The 24,516-nt window shown below is 44.5% G+C and overlaps 1 protein-coding gene across 2 annotated transcripts; it reads left to right on the top strand.

Moving 5' to 3' along the window:
• Positions 1-1,016: 1,016 nt before the first annotated feature.
• On the top strand, positions 1,017-13,319 carry LOC123143447 (uncharacterized). Of its 2 annotated transcripts, none has more exons than XR_006470843.1 (3): positions 1,017-2,200; positions 3,760-3,852; positions 11,440-12,801. XR_006470843.1 is itself a non-coding variant. In XM_044562376.1 (3 exons), exons 1-2 carry the CDS (start codon positions 1,711-1,713, stop codon positions 3,810-3,812), a joined length of 543 nt encoding a protein of 180 aa, XP_044418311.1. In that variant the 5' UTR covers positions 1,017-1,710; the 3' UTR covers positions 3,813-3,852; positions 12,811-13,319. The 2 variants fall into 2 exon arrangements, 1 of the variants encoding a protein (XP_044418311.1); XM_044562376.1 differs by lacking the exon at positions 11,440-12,801 and adding an exon at positions 12,811-13,319.
• Positions 13,320-24,516: the final 11,197 nt, after the last annotated feature.

Here is a 24,516-nt window from a genome sequence, read left to right as displayed (position 1 = left end):
ATTTTTTTTGGAAAATAAAAGCTTTATTACCTCAACGCCAGCCACGTTATATGTTTTGTACTATATAAAAAATCCTCAGTTTTTTCTATTATATCATCGGGAGAATGTAGGCTCTTTGTTCAACGATCATAATCTTATCGAGCACGAATGGCGCTTGACGACCAAGTTCCTTCACCCAGTCAATCCTGGTTGATGTCAACTGATGTTTACTCCATAGCGAAGCATAACTCGCAAGGATAACACTCGCGTCTAGCTCGATGATATTGGGTTTTTAGTCATAAATTGTCACTTGCTCAGACGCAATTCGATGGCAGGTGTGTCATGTTATGTACCAACTAATTGTTTTTGGATTCATTAGGTTCGAACACATTATGATCATGCAAACACTGCGGCCAATGTAGGCAAGACAGGAAAAAGGATAAGCGGCAACACGGGTGAGGTGTCGTGTTGACGTAGGGGGCATGGACCTTTGGAAGTAAGGGTTAGCTGAGTTGATATTTTTTTCCACCCGTTGTAATGCACGGGCATGTTTGCTAGTAAAAGGATAAAAGAATGGTGCAATAGAACCATAGGTAGCCAAAGTTTTTTTTTTTGACAAAGGTAGTCAAAGTTGCACGCTACTTTCTTGCACCATTAATCACGAATCGGCAGCAGCACCACGGATCGGCAGCCCGATCGCTCTCACGACAGAAAATAAGTCATCAGGCGGCCGGCCTCACAGCCCACCACAGCCCAGTGCTTCAGAAGGCTTAGAAATAAGCCTGCGGAGCAGCGGCCCTTTTGATGTTGGTTCGACTTCGGCCGGTTTTGATGAGCGAATAGGCGCAAATGAATGCTACGGGAGGATGGAGTGATCTTACTCATTTATACGCTTAATCGGACTGTTTAGGATCCCAAATCACTGTGGAGACTCTAACTAGCTGAGTTATACTGTTTAGTATTCCTTCTTCATTGCATTACGAATAAAATCCCTAGTTCACCTTAAAAAAATTAGCATCCCGCATAGCCCTAAGAAAAATAGCATCCCGCATCAGCCGTGAGGAGCGTGAGATGAGTAGCCCCCGCCGCCACCCCTGCCCGGCGGCGGCGCCCCTGGATGACGACGACCTGCTCTCCGAGATCCTCCTCCGCCTACCCCCACTGCCATCCTCCCTCCCCCGCGCCTCTCTCGTCTGCCGGCGCTGGCGCCTCCTCGTCTCCGACCCTCGCTTCGCCCGCCGCTTCCGCATCCACCACCGCCGCAACCCTCCCCTCCTCGGCTTCCTTCACACAGGCTTTGACACAGCCTTTCGCGAGATCTCCTTCGTGCCTACTCTGGAGCCCCCCAATCGTGTCCCGTCGGGCACTTCTCTTTGATGTTCGACGGCAGCAGCGGCGGCGGCCCCTTGGCGCTCCTTGGATGCCGCCATGGCCTGGTACTCGTCTACCACGCGTCTTGGAAACAGATCCTGGTGTGGGATCCTGTCACCGCCGACCAGCACCGGATTGCCGTCCCCCCAGGGTTTGCGAGAGATGATGAGGGGCACACCCTGCTCAGTGGAGCGGTGCTTCGTACCGCCGGAGATGCCCAACATTTTCGTGTAGCCTTGACAGTGGTGGACGACGAGGACAAACAACACAGACGAGCTCTCGCATGTGTGTACTCGTCAGAGACTGGAGTATGGGGATGTCGTCTCGACGCCGCTTCCATGCGAGGCTTCTGCGGGCAGGATGCTTATTACAGATAAGCCCGCTGTGCTGGTTCAGAATTCTCTTTACTGGCTGCCTACTGGGAATTTGGATGTATTTCTGGAGTTTGATTTGGAGAGGCAGATCCTAGCTGTGATATGGATGCCAGTGGATTTGGTTGCCAAGGGCTGTTACGATATCTGCGTGACGTGTGCAGAGGATGGTGGTCTTGGTTTCTTCTGTGTGCTGCAGTTGGACTACATTGCCCAATTATGGAAGAGGAAGACTGATTATCATGGTGTTGCTTCATGGGTGCTAGGAAGAACTATTGAACTGGACAACCTAATTCCCTCGAATTTAGCGGGTAAATTGCCCATTGTGGTCCTGGGGTTTGCTGAGGACAATAATGGGGTGTGCCTGTGGATAGGTGGCGTCTTCGCTATAGTCCATCTTGAGTCATTGCAGTTCAAGGAACTCTTTAAATCCAACCGCCTTTTTCATTGTCACCCATTCGAAAGTGTCTACACTGCAGGTAATAACACGCCTTCACATATTGGGTTTAACAAAACCAAGTTAATGTTCAATAATTGGTTGGCGGAATTCTGCCCACATCCTTTTGCCTTAAGTTAGCAATTTTAAGTAGTGTCATATCACCTGTTTCTTTTACTACTTAATGGCCTCTTTTACATTAAGTGGCTTTGTTTCTGTAATATTCCTGTTCTGGTCTTTGTGCATTTTAATGAATGATTATGATCTAGATTTTTTTGTCAGTGGCATCTAGGTTATTATATGCTCTGTAGCCAGGCAGCGGTCTGCAATTGGTCTACTGTCAGCTTCATTTCTGTAATTCTTGTGGTTCAAGTCAGAACTAACAAGCTGTCTTTATTAAGTTCATTAAGTGATTTTGTTTCTGTAATATTCCTGTTCTGATTCTTGTGTGCTGCCATTTTAATGAATTATTATGATCTAGATTTTTTTATTGTTAGTGGTATCTTATTTATTTTATGCTCTGTAGCCAGGCGGTGGGCTACAATTGGTCTACTGCCAGCTTCATTTCTGTAATTCTTGTGGTTCAACTCAGAGCTACAAGCAAACTGTCTCTATTGAGTTTATTGTATGAATATTTATACAATAGAACAGTGAACACCAAGATTGGCAAATGCTTTCTTTAATAGTGAACTATGTTTCACTATTCTATGCCTATTAACATATGCAAGAATTGTATAGTGGTAGTTTTAGTGTATAGCTTCAGCGCAGTTTTCTCTCAAGATAAGGTACGTGAGAATTGGAGGTTGAAGAGAACTACTAGAGGAACTTGCTTGAACCAGCTGAATTACTGAAATGTCAAATAGGTAGCTCAACCGGTACAGTTCAAATGATTGATTCGACAATTGCTGAAGCGTGGTTCGATTGGTACAGTTGGAAGCTAAAAGCTCATTCTATTTCCTTCACTGGATATTTATTATCCATGTTAATCTTGATACTAAATTAAGTCCATAATGTTGAATTTGTTTGAAATTGAAGAATATTTATTCATTTTATCACTTTAAGGAGAGTCCCTGCCGTGAGTACCAAATCCATTTGTACCAGGGAAAACATGAGATCGTATCATTTTTCAGGTTAAATTTACTTGAAGATGACCTAAACCTGAATAGTTTTGATCACTTTTATTGCTAGGTTTTTTATTATGAATTATTTTCAAGCTAAATTTATTTGAAGATGATCTAAATTGGAATAGTCTTGATCACTTCTGTTGCTAGGATTTATTAGTATGGCTATTTATTAATTCCGATGTGGCGTGGAATGACCTTAATAATTCTGAATGACTTGTCTCCTCTGACCAGCTAATAGTCTGAGTGTGGATCTTCTTCATTTTTAAGATAATAATCAGCTTATTCTGTTTTCGGAATATTCATCACGTTTGTGACGCTTGGTTTTGTTTATCTATTCCTAATCTTCTATAGAACTGTTTTTTTTTCAAACTACAGCTGTGAGTTTATCTGAACATCTTGTTGATGCTTCCTTATATCTATTTGGCTTTTTGTTGGAATGTCATTGGTTGTTTGACTTGATGACTTCTTATGCTTGCAGAAGCAGACATTGGTGGTGGACATGATGGGGCTGATCTTTTGCAGAATACATAAGTCTGGATAGATATGCTGTTGTGATGTACTGGTTAAGCAGGTAAACATATCTTACACATGTATGCTGAGGTGTATGAACTGTTCTTTTAATATATTGCTCATCTTTTTACTGTCATTTCTTAAGTACCAAATTAAAAAAGAGGAATAATATTATTTTTTAGCTTTCAAAAAAATAAGATTTTTTTTCCAACCATTCTTTGCTTAGCTGTTTCCCTCCTGGCCACCTCCTATCACGCTTTCATGGCAGGCTGCATTTTCCATCAACACCGGTTCCTCTAGCTGCCTTCCTTTCAGTTACCACCTTAATACTCACCTTGTTCCTTCTGTTAGTGCAGTTTCTTCTCCCTCTAGCCCCTCAGATGAACTGATGATTTAGGACCCTTCCCCCTTTCGTGCATATGTTAAATGATAGCATAATGAAATGCAGACTCTTTCACGTTCTGCATTTGATTTTTTTTCGAGAGCATGCAAATTGTGTGCCTTGGCTTTATAGAAGGCAGAGGGTAAAATACAAGAAAAAGCTTCCACCACATCCCGGTGCGAAGCAAGACGAACTCCAATACAAATGCACAAAAGACAACCTCAACGTAAAAGAGCTCGTTCTAACTAGACCAAACATAGCCGCATCTCCACCAACACCGGTCACCTCCAAGGACAACAACTCCAAAGAACTATCGTTGCCAACGCACCAACTACCCTTGAGCGCCTAAAAGAGTCGACAAGTGGGTGGCGGGACTCGGATAGCCCCGAAAACACCGTCATCTTGGACTCACCCGAAACGGCGTGCATAGTGCCCCTGAAGACCAAGCCAGAATAGCGGCGAGCACAAAGACACCAACACCAAATGGGAGAGAACGAGGTGCCGACACACCACAATGACGCCTCCAAGGAGAGGAACGACACGCACGGTCGCCGTCCCCACTGGCATCGGTCGGAGCCATGAAGGACTTTCATCTGTATCGCCGTGCACCTAAAACAGTGCACACCGGCATGGGGCAACACCGTCCAAATTTGTTCACTCTGTCGCCGCCACAGCACCTCGCCGTTGAAGCCACATCATCATGATCCACCTGCCCAGCACAGGCAGAACCAGAGGCCCAGGCAGCCGCCGCTGCCGAGGCAGCACCACCATGCAACGCCATAGCAGCTAGAACCACCAAGTTGAGCACACACTGCCTCCACCAGCATCACGACGCCGAGCACACACCACCATCGGCACCTCCACCATGCCTAACAAGCAGACATGACTCGGGCCCGAGCATCGCCCAGATCCAATCGGGGTCAAGAGCCCCAGCCCACAGCCGCTGTCGAGGCACCACCGGACGCTGTCCAGCCCTCGACTCCTCCACAAATCCGACTTGCCATCCACCGCAGCCTGAAGACTACGCCGCCCAGCCGCGCAGGCGCACTCGTCACGACCACCCCGGCCTCAACACCAGCACGCACCAGGCACCACCGCGCCACACACTGCCTTCGCATCGGCACAACAACAGCCACGCGGTACCGAGGCCAGACCACGGCCACAAGCAGGACACGACGAGCACTCCACCGCTGCCACAAGCCACCCCACCACGTGCCAGCACTAGTAGGAAAAGGGGCTTTTACCCCGGTTCATAAGGGCCTTTAGTCCCGGTTCAGGAACCGGGACTAAAGGGTCGTTACTAATGCCCTAGCCCTTTAGTCTCGGTTCTTACACGAACCGGGACTAAAGGCCGTCCACGTGGCCGGTGCGGGGAGCTCAGGCAGGAGGGCCTTTGGTCCCGGTTGGTGCCACCAACCGGGACCAATAGGCATCCACGCGTCAGCACCTGGCAGGAGCTGAGGTTTTTGTTTTTTGTTTTTGAAGGGGGGGGGGGGGTTGGTGGTTTTGGGGGGTTAATTTAGGTTGTTATTAGGTAGCTATTAGAGAGAAGTGTCCTCTCTTATATCTCCGTGCTTGGTTTACCAACGCTACGTACTGCTATGCCTAAACATGGCTTAGATTGAAGTGAAGGCAACATGTGGTGCATGTCGAAAGTAATACTAATCCGGACTTGATCAAGTTTGGATTGTACTACTTTCGACACGCACCACATGCATGTTGCCTTCACTTCAATCCAATCCATGTTCATTTCACCCGCTGATATATAATAACTCTTTATGCACGCATCATGCATCATCATATATAATAACAAGTCCTACTAATCATCATCATACAACTTCTACTCGTTATTAATAACAAGTCATACGATCATCATCCTCACAGTCATCGAACCAACCCTACTTAATTGTTCTTAGCACATGATCATCAGTATTAGGTAGGACCGAAATACCCTCTTTAAGGTAAAATAGCATAAAACAATATAGACCCTGACTCTCCATTATGGAGAATGGAGATCATCCTGTCTCCAATTCTTGCGCCTCGCTTCCTTTTGCTTCCAAGAAGCTCCTTGCGACTGTCCATACATTTTTTCCATTCTTTGATTTGCATGTCTCCACTTCTTTTAGAAATCCGGTATGGACAGTTGAGATTCGTAGGATGACCTGGTTGTATATTCAAAACATCAAGCCTACCATTCTGATACATCAAATGAGGCACACAATCCTCTGGGATTATCTGTTGAAAAACATAGTAATAACTTCATAGTTAGCAATGATAATGTACTAGTTTTAGAACTATGCAAAATATGCACGGATGTCGTAATAGTAAGAAATCTTACCAGAGTATCTCCATAGTAGTTACCGTAGTTCAACACGTGCACTAGTGGCACGTATGGAGGACCATAATGATGAGGAGTTTGATTGTAGATAGTGTAATTCTCAATATCAATACAAAATCCGACCAAATGAGTTTTCTCCTTATAAGTTAACTCAGAGCCATCGGTGTAGTAGGTTCTGTCTACCATGTTTCGCACATTGTTTGAACAATCAAAATAAGCTGTCAATGAAAATAAGCTGTCAACTATTTTGAAATGAACAGTATAAATTAGCTAATAACTATGTTTGAGAAACTCACATAGCGGTAGAATTGGAGGCGTATCAACAAGGACCCAAATGTCCATATTGTCTTGCTCGATGTCAGGATCACCAAGATCCATGGTGACAAGCATACCCTCATCAAAACCATACATCTTGCAAAATGCTTCCCAATTTTTGCAACCAAAATGGGTTACGCTCTCAGAATTATACAGCTTTACTTCAAAATCTATATCATGATGGGTTCTTAGGTGAATTTTCTTTGTTTCCATACTTTCATGGTCTTCAAAACCCATCCTCTCCAAGACGTAGCGTCTTGCATGGCATGGGATAAGCTAGCCGAATTGTAAAAGATGAAAAGTACACGTTGAAATAGTTGAAGTCGTGCTTAATTACGAAAAAATAACACTTGTGGTCGTTGCGTATCGTTTCAACATCGAACGTCTCCTCCAGCTTAATACTGAAGCGCTGATCTTCGTCCAGGTGAGGCCTGTCGCACTGACCTCGGTTGTCGTGGCACCAGTCGCACTCCCCCGGGAGACTTTCGTCGTCCGAGTACGACATTTCCTATGATCATAATTCAAATATTAAACATCTACAATTAAATATATGTACTAAAAAACCTAAGTTAGATCATTATTATTCATCATGGGTTGACTATCGGTTTGTCGAGTCTTTTCTTGAAAACTCTCAGCTCACGTGGTGTATACATTCGACCGTTGGTGATGGTCGCTCCTCCCTTTGTCCCCGTGTGCATTACACTAAAATGTCTAGCTAGCACACGGGAACAAAGGAGAAGCGACCCCCACGACAACAGTCGGGATTCTTCGTCCTCTCATATATATATGGTGGAACTCTCCCTCACTGATTCCTCTCTGACATTTGCGACCGTCGGTGATGGTAGCTCCTCCTTTTGTTCTCGAGTGCATTACACCAAATTGTCTAGCACACGAGAACGAAGGAGAAGCTACCCCCACGACAACAGTCGGGATTCTTCGTCCTCTCATATATGGTGGAGACTCGACAGACTTACAGTCAACCCGAAATATCGTTTAATTATCTTTCTAAAAGAGGATTTGGCTGGTCTCACCTCGATGTCGGAGGGGGCGGTGACGGGGACGACGGCGGGGATGATGGAGGGGCCGGGGGCTCCTAGATTTCTGCGAAAACAAAAACCCTATAAGCTATCAACTAACCATAGTGCTCTCCAATTTTAGCATAAAAGTAGGATCGGAGTAGTTTTCCACTTTGAGCATTCAATAAGCAAAATCAAATCACAAAATAAAGTAGTTTCAAATTAGGATGCATTCAATTATAAGCAAAACTACATCATCTCCATGCGTCCGTACATCGCCGAATATTATCACTAATACACCTCGAATACTATCATACATATAGCATCGCTAGTACAGCTAGAACAGTAGCGCCCGACGGGTATCGGCGCGGGCGGTGGACACCCAAAGGGACGGAACCATCACAGGATCATAGCTCCAGTGAGATCCCTGAAGAACCTGCCAGGTATTGTCGAACCTGCCCTCCAACGCAACCATGTAGCAACGGACGTGCTGGTCCTCCTCGCTGACACGGTGACGTACCACCTCCGCGGTGTCCGGAAGCCTCGGCACCGTCACTGGCCCACGCGAGCGCCACCAAACAAGGATCGGGTCAACGACGGGCTGGTTCCTCACCAATCTACGCCCACCGGAAGGTAGCACCTCCCAAAACCAGCCCGGCGGAGCCCAGTCCCGGACATGGCCCCTCTGATCAAGCCGGCCTCCTCCGCCGGGTCGACGACGAGGATGCGGGATAGGCATCGTCGACGTCGATGCGGGAATAATTGCTTTAACTAAAAAAACAAACTAGTTCTATTAATTTCCTTACTATAAATAGAATAAAGTAGTACTTACTAAAAATAAACTAGCTAGTTTAACTAGTTCTATTATTTTTCTAACTAATTCTATTAAACACTTTCTAAGTAGTACTTACTAAAAGTTATCGGGGAGGGGGGTACATATATCGACAACGACATACCCGATAAAAAATAAGAAGAGGAAGAAGACGAAAAAAAGAGGAGAAGAAGAAAGGAATAGAGGAGGAGATCGAAGAAAAAAAAGAAAAAAAGAGGAGAAGAAGGAATAGAGGAGAAGAAGAAAAAATAGAATTTCCTTCTTCTCCTCTATTTCTTCTTCTACTCTTTTTCTTCTTCTTATTTATTTCTCCTCTACTTCCTCTCCTCTTCTTCTTATTCTTCTTCTTCTTCTCCTTCTTCCTCTTCTTATTTTCCTTTTTTCTCTCCTTCTTTTTCTTCTAAATATGAACATACATAAATGACTTCTAAATATGAAAAATCTAAACTACACATCTAAATTAATACATCTAAATTACAACAACTAAATTAACTACACATCTAACTACACATCCAAATTAATACAACTAAATTACAAATCTAAATTAAACTACGTACACTATAGCTAGGGGCGCGGCGGCAGCGGCGGCGGCCATTACAGGGAGGAGGAGGAGGGGATCGGGGCGGCGCTCACAGGGTGGCGGAGGGCGACGGCGACCGCGGCGGGTCGGGGGCGGAGGGTGGCGACGGTGACGTACGGGGCAACGGCTCGGGGGCGCGCGGCGGAGGCCGACGGCGACGGTGGCGGGGGGCGGAGGACGACGGCGACGGGCGATGGCGTGGGCTCGGGGGCACGGACGACGGCGACGACGGCGGGGCAGCCTGGCGGCGTAGATCGAGCTCGCGGCGTCGTTGGGCGGGGGGGGGGGACACTGGCGATGGAAATCAGAAAATTTCCTAAGTGCTACTTATATAGCAAAGGCTTTGGTCCCGGTTGGTGGCTCCAACCGGAACCAATACCCACCCTTTGGTCCCGGTTGGTGCCATCAACCGGGACTAAAGGCCTTTTTTCACCAGCGCAAAGGGCGGGAAGCAGAGGGCTTTGGTCCCGGTTGGTTGCACCAACCGGGACCAAAGGGGAGCATTGGTTCCGGTTGGAGCCACCAACCGGGACTAATGTGCTGGCGCGGTGCGGTGGGAAGTTTAGTCCCACCTCGCTAGCTGAGAGAGCTCAACACCTGTTTATAAGCTGCGTTGCAGCTCAGGTGCTGAGCTCCTCTCTAATATGCAGGCATTATACATGCCTACCTTTGTCACTGCCATGTTGGGCCTATTGGGCCTGCGGGCCTGCATCCTGGCCCATGTGCAGATGGGTTTCTAGTCGTATGCAGGCCGTGTGGCCCATTAGGCGGCATTTTTTTATTTTTTTCCAGTATTTTTTTGTTTTTTGAATTATTTTTTGTATTGTTGCTTTATTTTTTTGTTCTTTTTGCTTTTAGCTCAGAATAATTATAAACTTTCTGTTACTCCATTAGTTTCCAAATTTGAATAGTTTAAATTTCATCCGAAAACTCGTCTGTTACAAAGGGATTTCATTTTTTAAACCTTATTTGAACTCCTGACTTTTTGTGTGCTCAAAATGCACCATTCAAAGCCACATCATCATTTTTCAATCCTTTTAAGACTTCATTTGTTATTTCTCATGCATTTACTAATTATTTTGAGCTATAAGACCCTAAAATTGAAAAGCATTTCAAATGAACTCTGAAAAGGTTGAAAGTTGACATGATATCATCATTTCATCTACATAGCATGTGCAAGAAAGTTGAGAGGGTTACGGCAAAAACTGGATGCACTTCGTGTTCAAAACGAACAATCTCTTTCAAAGTATCAGGATTTCATCCGGACACTCGTCTGTTACAAAGGGATTTTATTTTTTAAAACTTATTTGAACTCCTGACTTTTTGTGTGTTCAAAATGCACCATTCAAAGCCACATCATCATTTGTCAATCCTTTCTGACTTCATTTGTTATTTTTCATGCATTTACTAATTATTTTGAGTTATAAGACCCTAAAATTGAAAAGCATTTCAAATGAACTCTGAAAAGGTTTTCTTTCTACTTATAACAAAAAACTTATTTATTTTATTTCTAATTCCTTATGTCTTTTACTTTAATTATTTTATTTTTATTTATTTTATTGCTGGTATTTTTATTTATTTTACTGCTGCTATTTTTACTTAATTAATTAAGGTTTATTTATTGTAGTTACTATAGTTTATTTTATTTTATTTTATTAAGGTTTATTTAGTTTTATTTATTTTATTAAGGTTTATTTATTTTATAAATATAAAAAAATAACATATATGCACTTATAGAGAAAATTCAACTTAAATTCATTCTAAATTTTTATGAAATTTACTATGAATTTAAGTCAAATTTCCTGTATAAGGGCATCTATTTTCACTTTAATAGAAGCTCAATAAGGCATAGAGGGACGGGCTTATAAACTGGTTCGAGCGCCCTTCGGTTGGCGAGGTGGGACTAAACATTGGCCGCAACTAGGACCAGCCCTTTAGTCTCGGTTTGTGGTATGAACCGGGACTAAAGGGTGGTGGGCCAGGAGCGTGGCCCATTGGTCCCGGTTTGTACCACCAACCGGGACCAAAGGGTCCATACAAACCGGGACCAATGCCCACGAGGCCCCGGCCGCCCCCCTGGGCTCACGAACCGGGACCAATGCTCACATTAGTCCCGGTTCGTGACTGAACCGGGGCTAATGTGAAAACTGCCCTGTGACCTAAGCCCTGTTTTCTACTAGTGCAGATCTGGACTGGGCGGCCCCGGATCCGCTCCCAAACGCAGCCGGAGAGCCACGCCGCACCGGATCTCGCGGCACCGACACAAGGAACCCCGCCACCAGCACGTGTGCGCCGATGCAAGGAGCCCTGCCGCTGCCATCCCTGGGGCACGCGCGGCGTCACCGGCGTCCTCTCCAGTAGTGGCGAAGCAAAGGAGGGGGTGGGATAGGGCCCGGTGGCAGCGCGAGTAGGGTTGCCCCCGGGTCTCCAGAGGAGGCGGCGACGCGGGGGGGGGGGGGCATTTTTGTGATTTTTATGTTGTTTCCTTTATGCAAGTAGTTTATAACTGACAATACATACTTTATTTAAATGGGCTTATGACTGCCATTTCACATTGCTCCTTTTTTTGGACCATTATGGTGCCTAGTGAACTAATAATTGCCAATATACTTGTAGAACATGCTTTCTTTAAACTTTATATTACCGATTAGTATCTTTTTGCTTACAGCTATTGCAGTTTTATTTGATGATTATTTTTGTGTTAGTCGTTTTGCTTAAATGATCAGCATCTCTCACCATCTATCTAGTTTGCAAATGTAATAGGCCACTATCCACTAACATATCTTGTCTGGTCCAAGGTATATGTAGCTATGCTCCGTGGGCAGTGTATGTTCTCCACTTTCTATGACGTTAGATGTTTAACACTTTATATTGAACACATGATCAAAATGGCATGACTAGATTCTACCATAAATATTGCTTTTCTCATGAATTGCATTTTTAGCAGCATGTTTAAATATTAGAGATGGTATAGAAATAGTCAAATCGTGGAGTGTAAAAAAAGATGGCATCTATTTTGGGCCGAAGAAGGCGTGTCTATTAGTAGGATGATGCAGGTCCCCTTACTTGAGGCTTACTGCATAAGTTTAATTAAATTTGATTTGTTAGCGACTGGCTAGCTCATATATATTTCGGAGAAGTATGTCTATAAGCTAGAGACGAAACGGTTCTGCTTTTCCTCTCCACCAACCCCTCATATGCCATTATAACAAGGTATATTTCAAATGATTCGATAAGCTAGGATGTCCAGTATTTCCTCTAATGGGGTTATTTGAACCACTAATCTGTAAGCCTTTATTGAGACCAGAATGCCAGATGTAGCCAAAAACTTGAGAATACGCGAACAATAAGAATTGAAGGCGTAGCAGTTAATTTTTTTTAACTGTTCTCCTGTAGCTGCTCTCTATTTGTAATGCTGGTTCTGTCCAATAATGCTGAGATGATTCAGTTTCTGAACTTTTGGCACAATTTCCTCAATAGTACTTAGCGGCTTTTCCATGAATAAATTGTACAAATTGGTTTGACTGATGAAATTGGTTGCCCCGCGGGGCCGCAGGTATCTAGGATTACGTTCCGGCGACTGAGATGCAGAAATGGGTTCTTGCATTGTGCAAGGGGTCTGTGTGTACTGGATTTACCGGTGACTTGCTTGAATTAATTATTAGTGCTGCGTCCGGTTGAGTTTTCAGCTTCTTTACATCTCTGCTGATGTTTATATGCCCCATGGTGCCGTCGTAATAGATTAAAATTTTGTTTCTCAAAAGACATGCCGATGACGGTGATCATGAAGGTAGACCGAATCCAGGAGAAGATGATGTGAGTTCCGTTGCGTAGAGTTTCACCTTGTGATTTGTAGTATACCCAGGTTTGTACTCTGTCCTGGCATGAATTGTTCCAGTGGAAATACATTCCAGAAGGTTGTAAGTTGCTTGGGAGTATTTACACCCCCACCGATTTTTGTCTGTCTGCATCTCTGTAGCTAAGCAGAGGTTGGTAAACAGAAAAGGGGAGAACAACCTTCACTGTCAGAAACTGCCATCTCACGCAGCTTCTCAAGATCTTGTGTCTAGGGAGTGGTGACTGATGAGTAATATGTTTCTCTTCATTACTGAATGACACACTTCCTCCTACCGTGGCCATTTGGGAGTAATGGCAGTGGATGAGTGCTGCTATGTTGAACACGCTAAATATAGCTTTCTTCTTTCTTAAGGTGTGGCGAAAAGCTTTGCTGAGTTGGGTTGCTTTATTAACATAAAATGGTGCAGTGAAGGTGTGGCGAAAAGCTTTGCTGAGTTTGGTGCATAATATGTTTCTCCCTTTCCTCCGCCGCCATTGATCTTCCTCCGCCCACTCCGGACCACCTTCCCTGGCTCTGTAGCGCCATCCCATAACTCCCAGCCGCCACCCGTCACCGTGGAAGTCATGTACGCGCCAACCCCTCAAGTAGATCTAATCTCCTGCCGTGTCGCGGCCGTCGCTGTTCAAGCCTCCACCGCCCATCCCCGCAAGCACTAGGGCAACTTCGTCGTCCAGGGCGGCGCTCCTGCAGCCACCGTCGGGAAGGCAGGCACGCCCGCCGCCGCAGCCGCTGCGAATCAGGTCCAGGCCGTCCTCATCCCGCGGGTGAAGATGTGCACGGTGGCGGGGTGAAACACAAGAAGGCGGCCAAAAAAGGTACTGTGAGCACCACGCCACCACCTCCTTCAATCGCCACCGCAAGCGCTTCCCCGAGGACGCCCGTCGAAGACGCTGCACCGCCCCCGAGGTGTTCGACGGAATGGGCGCAAGGTATGAAACTTTGATTTTTTTCTTCTAGTTATTTTCACTTTTCGCCATTGCGATTGTTCGTGACTTGTGGAGTGAAATTGTAGCGCCAGTTTGCATGATGCGATTGTTGAGTTTGTGCATATGTTGGACGACAACGCCGTCGACATTGATCATGCCCCAACCGGTGATTACGGCTACAATGAGATGGATGGTGGTGTGGACCGTCACGGTGAGAAAGAAGATGAGGTGGAGGAGATTGGGGAGGGTGTGTTCGACCAAGCGCAAGCAATAGTGTGCACGAGATCGAAGAACTACACACAATTGAAAGATCAAGTCTTGATCAAGGCTTGGGAATCTGTGTCTCTTGATGTTGCACCGGCACTGACCAAACCGGCAAGCAGTATTGGCAAAGGATAGAGTTCTTCCGAATGATGGCAAAGTATCCCTCAAGGACGCCAGGCACATGTAGGTCACTCCAAGGTCTTTGGGATGTGATCAAGCCGATTTGTAGCCATTGGAGTGGTTGGTTGGAGCAAGTCCACAATGCACCTCAAAGTAGTACCGTTGAAGCCGGTTATGTGAGGCTTTCACGTCCCGAGTAGTGCAAATGATTTGTAGCCATTGGAGTGGTTGCATGTGACATACTTTGACATTGTTTTCATTTTGTAGGACAAAATTGCGCAAGAAAGGTACAAGGACATGGAAGCTTCCAATGGCAAGTCATTTACACTAGATCATTGTTGGAAATTGCTTCAAAATAACAAGAAGTGGAAGTTGATTGACAAAGAATCCACATCGAAGAGAGGTTCACTCACCAAGATGGATGATGATGAAGAAGAAGATGATGGCCCAAGAAACAAGAACAAGCCCGATGGAAACAAAAAGGCCAAGGACAAGATCAAGAGGGAAGCAGAAGCATCAAGCTTGCGGGACAAGATAGATGCCATGGTGCAATCAAATGAGTTGATGGTGGCCAAGACATTGTAGGCAAAGGAGTTGGCCGACAAGAAGGCGCAAGAGAAGCAAGAAAAGTGACAATTACTCGAGGAAGAGGGGTTGTGCAAGGCCGCCATTGAGGAGAGAAGAGCCCTTGTCGAGGAGAACAAGGACTTGGCCAAGCTTCTTCAAGAGTTGAACAAGATCATGACGATGAACCCCAATGACATGGATGACATCACCAAAGAATGACATGATATTGCAAGGAGGGAGATCTTGGAGAGAAGCCAGTGGCGCCGGGTGGTGGCTTTGGTGACGGTGGTGAAGAGTGATGATGATGATGGTCATGGAGGTGGTGGTGGCTTTGGTGGAGAGTGATGATGATGATGATGATGGCCATGAAGGTGGTGGTGGCTTTTGCAAGAGGTTCTTTTGGGTCATGGATGAAAATTATGTTTCCACGCAAACTATGTTTAATTGTTCAAATTTGTAGCCATTTATCGAAATTGCAGTCAAATTGTCAAATTTGTTTTTTTCGGTTTGAGGACTGGCCGAACAGACCCCATAAGGCCAAACGATAAAACAAAATTTGCAGAATATTCTGTTTTACCATTCGGCCTTGCAGGGTTTGTTCAGCCGCAGCCAGGTCTCAAAACACGTTTTTCTTGGCTCTTATACTCACTTTAAAGGTTCACGCGATAAGGGGTCTGCTAGAGATGCTCTAAGGGTTTCAAAAATTGGAGCAAACAATTTTACAGAGCATGTACAGTGGTGACCATAATTTCAGCCAACTGATAATTGCTCGACTTGCATATATGGAGCACTCAAACATGAAGGCAGCAACCAGCAGAGAAGCTGGTCGATAAAGCCATAAACTCTTCTTGTGCTGCTTCTGGTTCAACAATAGCTTACATAGAGATAAATTCACCCGCGGTCACTGTATTTGATCACAAAGTTCACTTCGGTCACTGGATTACGGAATACCCAAATTACAGTGCTTATCATTACATTTGTTAACAGCGCAGGTCACCGCGTACGCTGCGTCGCCGTATTTGTCCTACGTGGCGTACTGTTTGACTGTTTGACCTGCCACGCAAGCGAGGCGGGGGTTCTTTTGCACTGGCGAGTTGATTTGGGGGGCCATTTTGCAAATTTCGCGTCCTGGCTGCCTCTGTTTTGCATAAAACTCCTCCCCTGCTCTGTTTCTTTGTTAGTTGCGGTCGAGGCAGGGAGACACTTGGTTTTCCTCTCGTCGGGAGGCGGTGATCGACAGCGGAGGTGACCGGCGACTGCTCGTGTCGTCGGGAGGAGCGAGGCTTCAAGAGGTCGTGCCGTCGTCTGGTCGCAGGAGATCGGAAGGCAGCATCGCGCGTCTGCTCTAGCGATGGCCCCTGTTCGTCGCCCGGAGCACGGACCGCCGCCGCATTACGGTAAGAACCCGCGACCCTCTCCCGCACCAGCTTTTATTCACGTGTTTCCGTTCATATCCGATCGTCCACAGCCGTTCCATGGATTTGAAGGTCAAAATTTTATGGGGAAAGGGGTTAGTGCTAGGGTTTTGATAGGGTTTTGGCAGGTGGATTTTTTGGGGATTTAGGTTGGGTTTTCGCTCGGTGTGGGTGGCATTGACTACGATCTGGACTGATTTAGGAGGAGTGTGTAGATACTATGCGATATGTTGACGAGAGCTAGGGTTTGTAGTGAATTGAGTAGGGTTAGTACTAATTTGGGAGGAGTTTGTAATGAAAGCAGGCTCTTTTTGTTGGAGTTGCTTCCAATGCAGGCAATGATTTATGCAATCTTTTATAACATTGTCTTTTTCTATTATGAATTGATTAGTGCATATGTCAAGTTGTTTAAATTCTGATATAATTTGTTGAAGTAGTTCAAATTGAGGCACATTCAGGTACATTCAGATAAGTTTGACATTATGGAGAGATGCATGTTTAAATTCAGAAACTTGTGGTCACAATCAGTGTTCATTTTTTAGGACAGAAACTTGCGGTCACAATCAGTTACATTTTGATTGAAAATGTTATTCTGAACAACTCCACTTATTGATTGCAGGTGATGATGATCCTATGTTTTCTGTTCAAATATGGCATGGAGGTTTTTTCATGGGCCAAGGCAGAAGCAAAAAGTACTATGGAGGGCAGAGCATCTGGTTTGATAACATAGACAAGAACACATGGTCTCCCCCAGATGTGGATGATCTCATAGAGCAGATAGGGTATGAGAAGGAAGGAAGGATGACAGTGTACTACTGCATGCCAGGTCTTCAAGTCAACACAAATGGGCTTAGAGTGATCAATGGAGAGGATGCCACAGATAACATGAGAGCTTTTGTGACATTTGGGCATCATTTCATGGATATTTTTTTGGAACATGATGATTCTATCAGGGATCTTGATGATGTAGTTAGGTTCCCAATTCAAGATCTCCCAAAAGTCATCAGCCCAATGAAGCCATTGAATGTGGTCAGACCTGAATCAGGGGAAGGTTTCAGGACAGCAACTGAAGTACTAAAGGAGAAAGGCAAGTCAGTTATCAATATGGATGCAGATGATGTTCATGACAATGATGCAAGTGGAGGATCAACAGATTCAGAAGAAGAGGGTAGTGACATTGATTATGTGCCTGAAATTGCAGATAGTGACTATGCCATATCAGAGGGAGATGATGACTTGTATGTGAACAATTGCTTTGATGCTGTAGAGGAGAATAGGAATGAGGAACAATTAGATGTGTCAGAAGATGATGAGTTAAGAAGGCCAGATTCTGATGATGAAGGAATAATTGAGATGAACTTCAAGACATTTAGGGATGAAGATTTAATAAGCCCTAAGTTTCATGTGGGGCAAGTTTTTCAGAATGTGCAGCTGCTTAGGAAGGCTATCAAAGAATACTCATGCAGGAACAGGGTCAACCTGAAGATGCCAACTAATGACAAGATGAGGGTTTGTGCAAAATGTGAGGAGGGGTGCCCTTGGTATCTATGGGCATCCAATGACAATAGGACAAAGGCATTCATGGTTAAGAAGCTTGTGGACAAACACACATGCAGCAAGAAATGGCAAGTGAAAAGCTTCACAGCTCCATACATGGCAGAGAAGTATTTGGACTCATTTAGGGCAGATGAAAACATGAGCATGAAGAACTTCTCTAGGGTGGTGCAGGAACAATGGAATATGAAGCCTACAAGGAGTAAGCTTAGGAGAGCAAAAAGGTTGGCTCTTAATATTGTCCATGGAGATGAGGAGAAACAGTACAATAAGCTTTGGGACTATGCAAATGAATGGAGAAGGTCAAATCCAGGGAGCAGATTTTATTTAGCAGCAGATACAGATGGTACTTTCCTACACTGCTATTTCTCTTTGGAGCCATGCAAGAGAGGGTTTATGCAGGCTTGTAGGCCAGTAATCTGCCTAGATGGATGCCATTTGAAGACCAGATATGGAGGTGTTCTTCTCACTGCAGTTGGCCTAGATCCAAATGATTGCATCTATCCAATTGCTTGTGCTATTGTTGACATTGAGAACACTGACACCTGGAGGTGGTTCTTATCCTCTCTGAAACAAGACCTAGCCATTACTGAAACTGATCTGTGGACTATTATGTCTGACAAGCAGAAGGTACTTTCATAACTTTGTCTTTCATTTCCATGCTTCAAAGTTTCTACTTCCACAATTGTTTTGTCATGATGCTGACATTATCTTTCACATTTCTTTTAGGGTTTGATCAAAGCTGTCAGAGATTACTTTCCACATGCAGAGTACAGGTTCTGTGTCAGGCACTTGTGGCAAAACTACCAACAGCAGTTTAGGGGTGAAGTGCTCAAGAACCAGCTGTGGAAATGTGCTAGGAGCACAACTCCTTCTGATTTTGAACAGAACATGGAAGAGCTTAAAGTGATAAACTTTGAAGCATGGAAATGGCTGTCAGGGATGGACCCCAACACTTGGGTTAGGGCATATCAACAAGAGTTCCCCAAGTGTGATATTCTTCTCAATAATGCTTGTGAAGTGTTTAACAAGTAAGTTGCATCATTGTTTGTGTTTTTCATCACATGAAGCATTCAACAGGTAGTTCTCCATCACAATAATCTTCTGACATGAACCAACTGTTGGCTGTAGGTACATTCTTGAGGCCAGAGAGCTCCCCATATTGTCATTGATCATGACAATAAAAAAGCAGTTGATGACAAGGTTCTACAACAAGAGAGAGGAAGCAGAAACATGGGATGGCACTGTTTGCCCCAAAATTAAGAAAATACTTGAGAAGAATGATGATTTGTCAGCTACATGTCATGCATCAAATGCAGGGGATGGAATATTCCAGGTAATCTAGCCTAACTTAGCATTTTGCATATTCATCCTGTTTTCTTGCATTGATTAAGTGCCCTATGTCATCTGTGTAGGTTGATAACAAAGGGAGATCTTACATAGTGGACATAAAAGCTTTAAGTTGTACTTGCAAAAGGTGGGACCTCAATGGCATACCATGCCATCATTCTGTTGTTTGCTGCAAAGATGAGAGAATTGAGCCTGAGGACCTAGTTCACAAATGCTACAGCATTGCCTCATTTCTGAAAGCCTACCAGCCTATCATCATGCCAGACAGAGATGAGAGAGAGTGGGAAAAGATGCATGGTCCAGTGATCAAACCCCCACCCAAGAAGAATGACAAAAAGGGAAGGCATCAGAAGAATAGAAGGAAACAACCACATGAAGCCAAGGACAAGAGAGGAGGCAAAAAGCTCACAAGGCATGGTGTGGTCATCACTTGCTCTCATTGCCAAGAGGAGGGTCACAACAGAGCAGGTTGCAACAAGAGGAAAGCTGGTTTGCCACCTGTGAGGCATGTGCCACAACCACAACCTATTCCTCCTATTCCTGTTGACTCATCAGATGATGAACAACAGAATGTGCATCAAGTTGAAGTTGATTCAGGCAGTGAAGAAAGTGAAGAGGAACCAGTAATAACTCAGGTTTGTCTTCCTTAATCATTGTCAAGCTTTACATATTCACATTGACAACAATTTATGACTTGTGAAGTGTTCTAATGATGTTACTTTCATCTTTTCAGGAAGTGTTTGGTGACACAATGGTACAACAAATGAGAAGGGAGCAACAATCATCTAGGAGACCTGGACTTTCTCAGCAACCCATGCCTGAATCAAGCTTCATTAGCTCAGCAAGAGCTCAGAGCAGTAGCATGCCACATGTTACTACAACTGCTAGCAGGGATGGTAGTCAAGCCATGAAGCTCAGGCAGATGAAGATGGAGAAAGACAGAGAAATGGCAGAGAAGAGAGATGCTGCACTGGAGGCACTAAATGCTGCAGCAGAGAAGAGAGCTGCTGAGGCACAAGAGAAGAGAGACCTGGCTGCAAAGAAGAAAGCAATAGAAAGAGAAGCAAAGAAGCATGAAACACAACAGAAAAGAGCTGCTAATGTTGCAAAGAAGAAGGAAATAGCTGAAGCAAATAGAGCAATTGTCCTACAACAAAGAGAGAAGAAAACAGCAGAGCTGGCAGCTGCTAGAGAGGAGGCAAGGAAGAGAAAAGCTTCTGAGCTTGCTGCCAAAAGAAAGGAAGATCAGCACAACAGGTCCAGGCTTAAGAGGGCCTCTACAAGTGCACATGACATGGGAGGTGGCTCTACAAGCAAGAAAACCAGGAAGGTCAGCATGTTTGATGAACTGAGAGAGCCTAGGAAGTAGAAAATTTGGTCTATATCAAGTTCTTCTGGTGAACTAATCCAGCATTTTGGTGTTTCTTGTCATGTTAAACTTAAATTTGGTCTGTGTCAAGTTCTTCTGCTGACTTAACCTTACTATTAAGCTTGTTAGACATGTGCTTTTGGTGGATCATCTTTACTATCTTATTTAACCTGGTGCTATGTTGTGCTTGGTATATATGTTGCTTGTCATATATATTTCTTGAACCTGGTGATCATCTTTGTTACATATCTTGTGATGATCATCTTTGACATGCTTATCATTTTGCCAACATTTTCTGATTTGTCACTTACCACTTATCATTATGTCAGATCACAATATAGTAATGCAAACAACCCAACTGTGATCATATATATTGGCCAACAGGAAGACATAATATGCAACATAGATTGATCAACAACATACTTCCATTACATTACTAGCTTACTAGCATCTTCATACTACCAACAATTCAACAGGTCACACACAGCACACACACAAGCACACCTACTGCCAAAGCTATCTTCAACATCATCACACACATAGTTCACTCCTCCTCTCCTCAGCAGCATCACACACAACACTTGCATCACTTCATCAGCAGCATCACACACAGCACACACACAAGCACACCTACTGCCACAGCTATCTTCAACAGAAGAACAATCTGACTGCCAACCTGCAACAAAGATTCACTCCTCTCCTCACAGCATGAACCCCTGAATCCTACTGCCATCATCCCTCTAGCTCTTCTCTCTTCATTGCGCCGCTCCAGCTCTTCTCTCCTGTCTTCAGACCACCCAATTGCATCCACAACATTATCTCCAGTGAGAAACATCTTCTCCGCCAAGTAAGCAACATACTCCCTCTCCCAATGCCAGAAATTGCATCCATTCTGTCAAAATGAATGCAAAATCAGAGACCAAATGTGCCAAAAACAGAGACCAAATGTGGCAAAATCAATGCTTTCCAAGACCAAATGTCAGAGAACTTACACCATGGCCGGGGCAGCGGTAGTACACCCATCCAGGGTGATCCTCAGTGCCGGAAACATGCTTCTTCACCATGGAACCACACCCCCACGGGCAGTAGATGAGGGGGATGAATGGACCGCCGCCGCGGCGAGAAGAGCGGCAGGAGCTCGATGCAGACATGCTTCAGGGGAAGAACAACTCGTTGCAGAAGCGGCGACGCCGGCGGTGAGCGGTGCTGGGCGGGGAGTGGGCGACGGCAGGACGAAGCCGGCTAGGGATTTGGTGGCCGACGACGAAAGAGGAAAATGGCTAGGGATTTGGAGGACGATGGGGGAGGGGGTTTTAATACAACGTGAAATTTGCAAAATGGCCCCCCAAATCAACTCACCAGTGCAAAAGAACCCCCGCCTCGCTTGCGTGGCAGGTCAAACAGTCAAACAGTACGCCACGTGGGACAAATACGGCGACGCAGCGTACGCAGTGACCTGCGCTGTTAACAAATGTAATGATAAGCACCGTACTTTGGGTATTCCGTAATCCAGTGACCGAAGTGAACTTTGTGATCAAATACAGTGACCGCGGGTGAATTTATCTCCTGCATAGATCATCATACATGCTAGTACCAGGTAACGGTGCAATGAAGACAAGTTTAATCCTTCTCAAAGACACTGGAAATTCAAAATAAACCTCCTGCATAGATTTCTTTGTTGTACCTCACCATCACCATGTAGCCAGGCCCTGGGTGGGGTGGAGAGAGAATAATAAGATTAATTAATCAATGATAACGTTGCTGAAAAGCAGTTAGACACAAGGGTAACTGTCAATCTCCCCATATAAGAACAGTTATGCCAAGCAACATTAGTTTCGCAGGTTATTTCGTTTGTTGATCAACTAAAGATTCATCCACCATGAACCTCTCATGGTTTGATCCGCTAAAGATCCAGCCACTTAGAGCCAAGGTAGGTATTTGTTTCTAGTATGCTCTTTCTAGCAGCGCTTTCTTAGGCCCCGTTCAGATCCTCTCCGGCTCCGCGCGAGGAGCCAGCATGAACGCTGCAGCTCCAGGAAGCCAGCTCCGCGGAGACGAGCCCTCTCTTGCGTAAAATACTATGAGATGAAGACCTCTAAGTAATTTTCTACACTAAGCATATCATCGGATTTTACGCTAAGCAATTTTCTACACTGAGATGAAGACCTTTAAGTAACATATTATGAGATGGCGGCCAATAACATTGGTTCTTGTTAGACCGGTCACAAATGGCACCCCGACGTAGTCATCACGTGGCGCAAGTCATTCGAAGAGGTCGCGACAATTAAAATCAGGGGGGAGATTAATTAGCATTGGCCCCATAGTTAAATCAGGGGGCGAGAGATTGATTAAGGTGGGCCCCACAGTCAAACCAGGGAGGATATATATATATTAATTAGAAGTGGGGAGAGATTTATGGGGATTGGTCCGGGTTGCGCTGCAGGCAATGAAAAATCGAGCGTTGCAGCGGCCGCACGCGAGGAAGTCTTTTCCCAGAAACAATAATGGGAATTGCAAAAGAGAAAAAAAGTATATATTCTGTTAGAGAGGAAGGTTTGTTACCGCCGCAGAAACATAACACTGCTGGAAATAGATGTCGAATAGATCGCCAGTTGCAAGGCTGCTGACACCCCCTTAACTTGCACAGTTGCGATGATGGTGGTGGTGCCATTCTAAAAAAGCATATTAATTGATCGGGATTCTGCACTAGTTAAAACAATTTGTATAGTACTAGAAAAAAATCAACGACTCTACAAAAAAGCATATCCCTGGATTTTACACAAAAACATTCTGGATTCTACACTATTTAAATCGGATTGCGTACATTAAGCATATCAATCGATGATTTGACACTAATTTTTTTTACACTAATAAAATCAGTTTCTACACTAGTAAATCGAATTCTACTAAGTATAATTGGATTTTACCTAAAACATAAAATCAACACAAAAGATTAGCATCGGACTCTATAATAAAACATATTCAACACTACAAAAGATTCTACACTAAGTATAAAATCGGATTGTACACTACTACCTTGAATTCTACACTAAAACATAAAATCAACACAAAAGACTATCATCCGATCCTACACTAAAACATATTCGACACTAAAAATAATTCTAGTATAAAATCGGATTGTACACTATTAAATCAAATTCTACTGAGTATAATCACATTCTACACTACTAGATCGAGTTGCACGGCTACTAATATTCTACAGAAACCAACTGAATCCATGGATTCCATGACGTCCATGGACAAAGGATGCGCGAGGGGAGGGGATCTCACCTACAGCCGAGGTGCCCCTCTTCGGCGGCGCGACGATGTGCATTTTGGTCCGGCGACGAGATCCGGAGGAGACAACAGCGGCACTGGTCGAGAGAGTGAGTGAAACAGATAAAAAAGGATTGGAATGGCTAGGTTTATTACTGAAAGGAGTAGCGATAGAAGATGGACCAATACTGGCATGGGCCTAATAGGCCATGTCATAATAAAGTAAAGCCCAAAGAGAAAAAACAAGATAACACAAAATGGCATGCGAAAATTCCAACGCCAGCAGAAAGGGTTGGCGTACCGTTCCGTAGTGGCGTTGATTGAAAATAACACGCCATCAACTACCATTTCTATACTAGTGTACATCCGATCCAAACAGATAAAAAGCGGACCAATTTTGTGTATTTATGATCACATGGTTACATATTGAGAAATAGGTTAATCAAGACCATCTATTTTAGTTATATACATGATTTACACGTGATAGACTCCACTAAATTCATTGCCAAAAATATTCGATCACGGAAACTATATTTATTTTCCTCATTTTAACACATTTTTC

The sequence above is a fragment of the Triticum aestivum genome, chromosome 6D (assembly GCF_018294505.1).
Source record: "Triticum aestivum cultivar Chinese Spring chromosome 6D, IWGSC CS RefSeq v2.1, whole genome shotgun sequence".
NCBI classification, from domain to species: domain Eukaryota; kingdom Viridiplantae; phylum Streptophyta; class Magnoliopsida; order Poales; family Poaceae; genus Triticum; species Triticum aestivum.
This window is presented reverse-complemented; position numbering and strand designations above follow the sequence as displayed.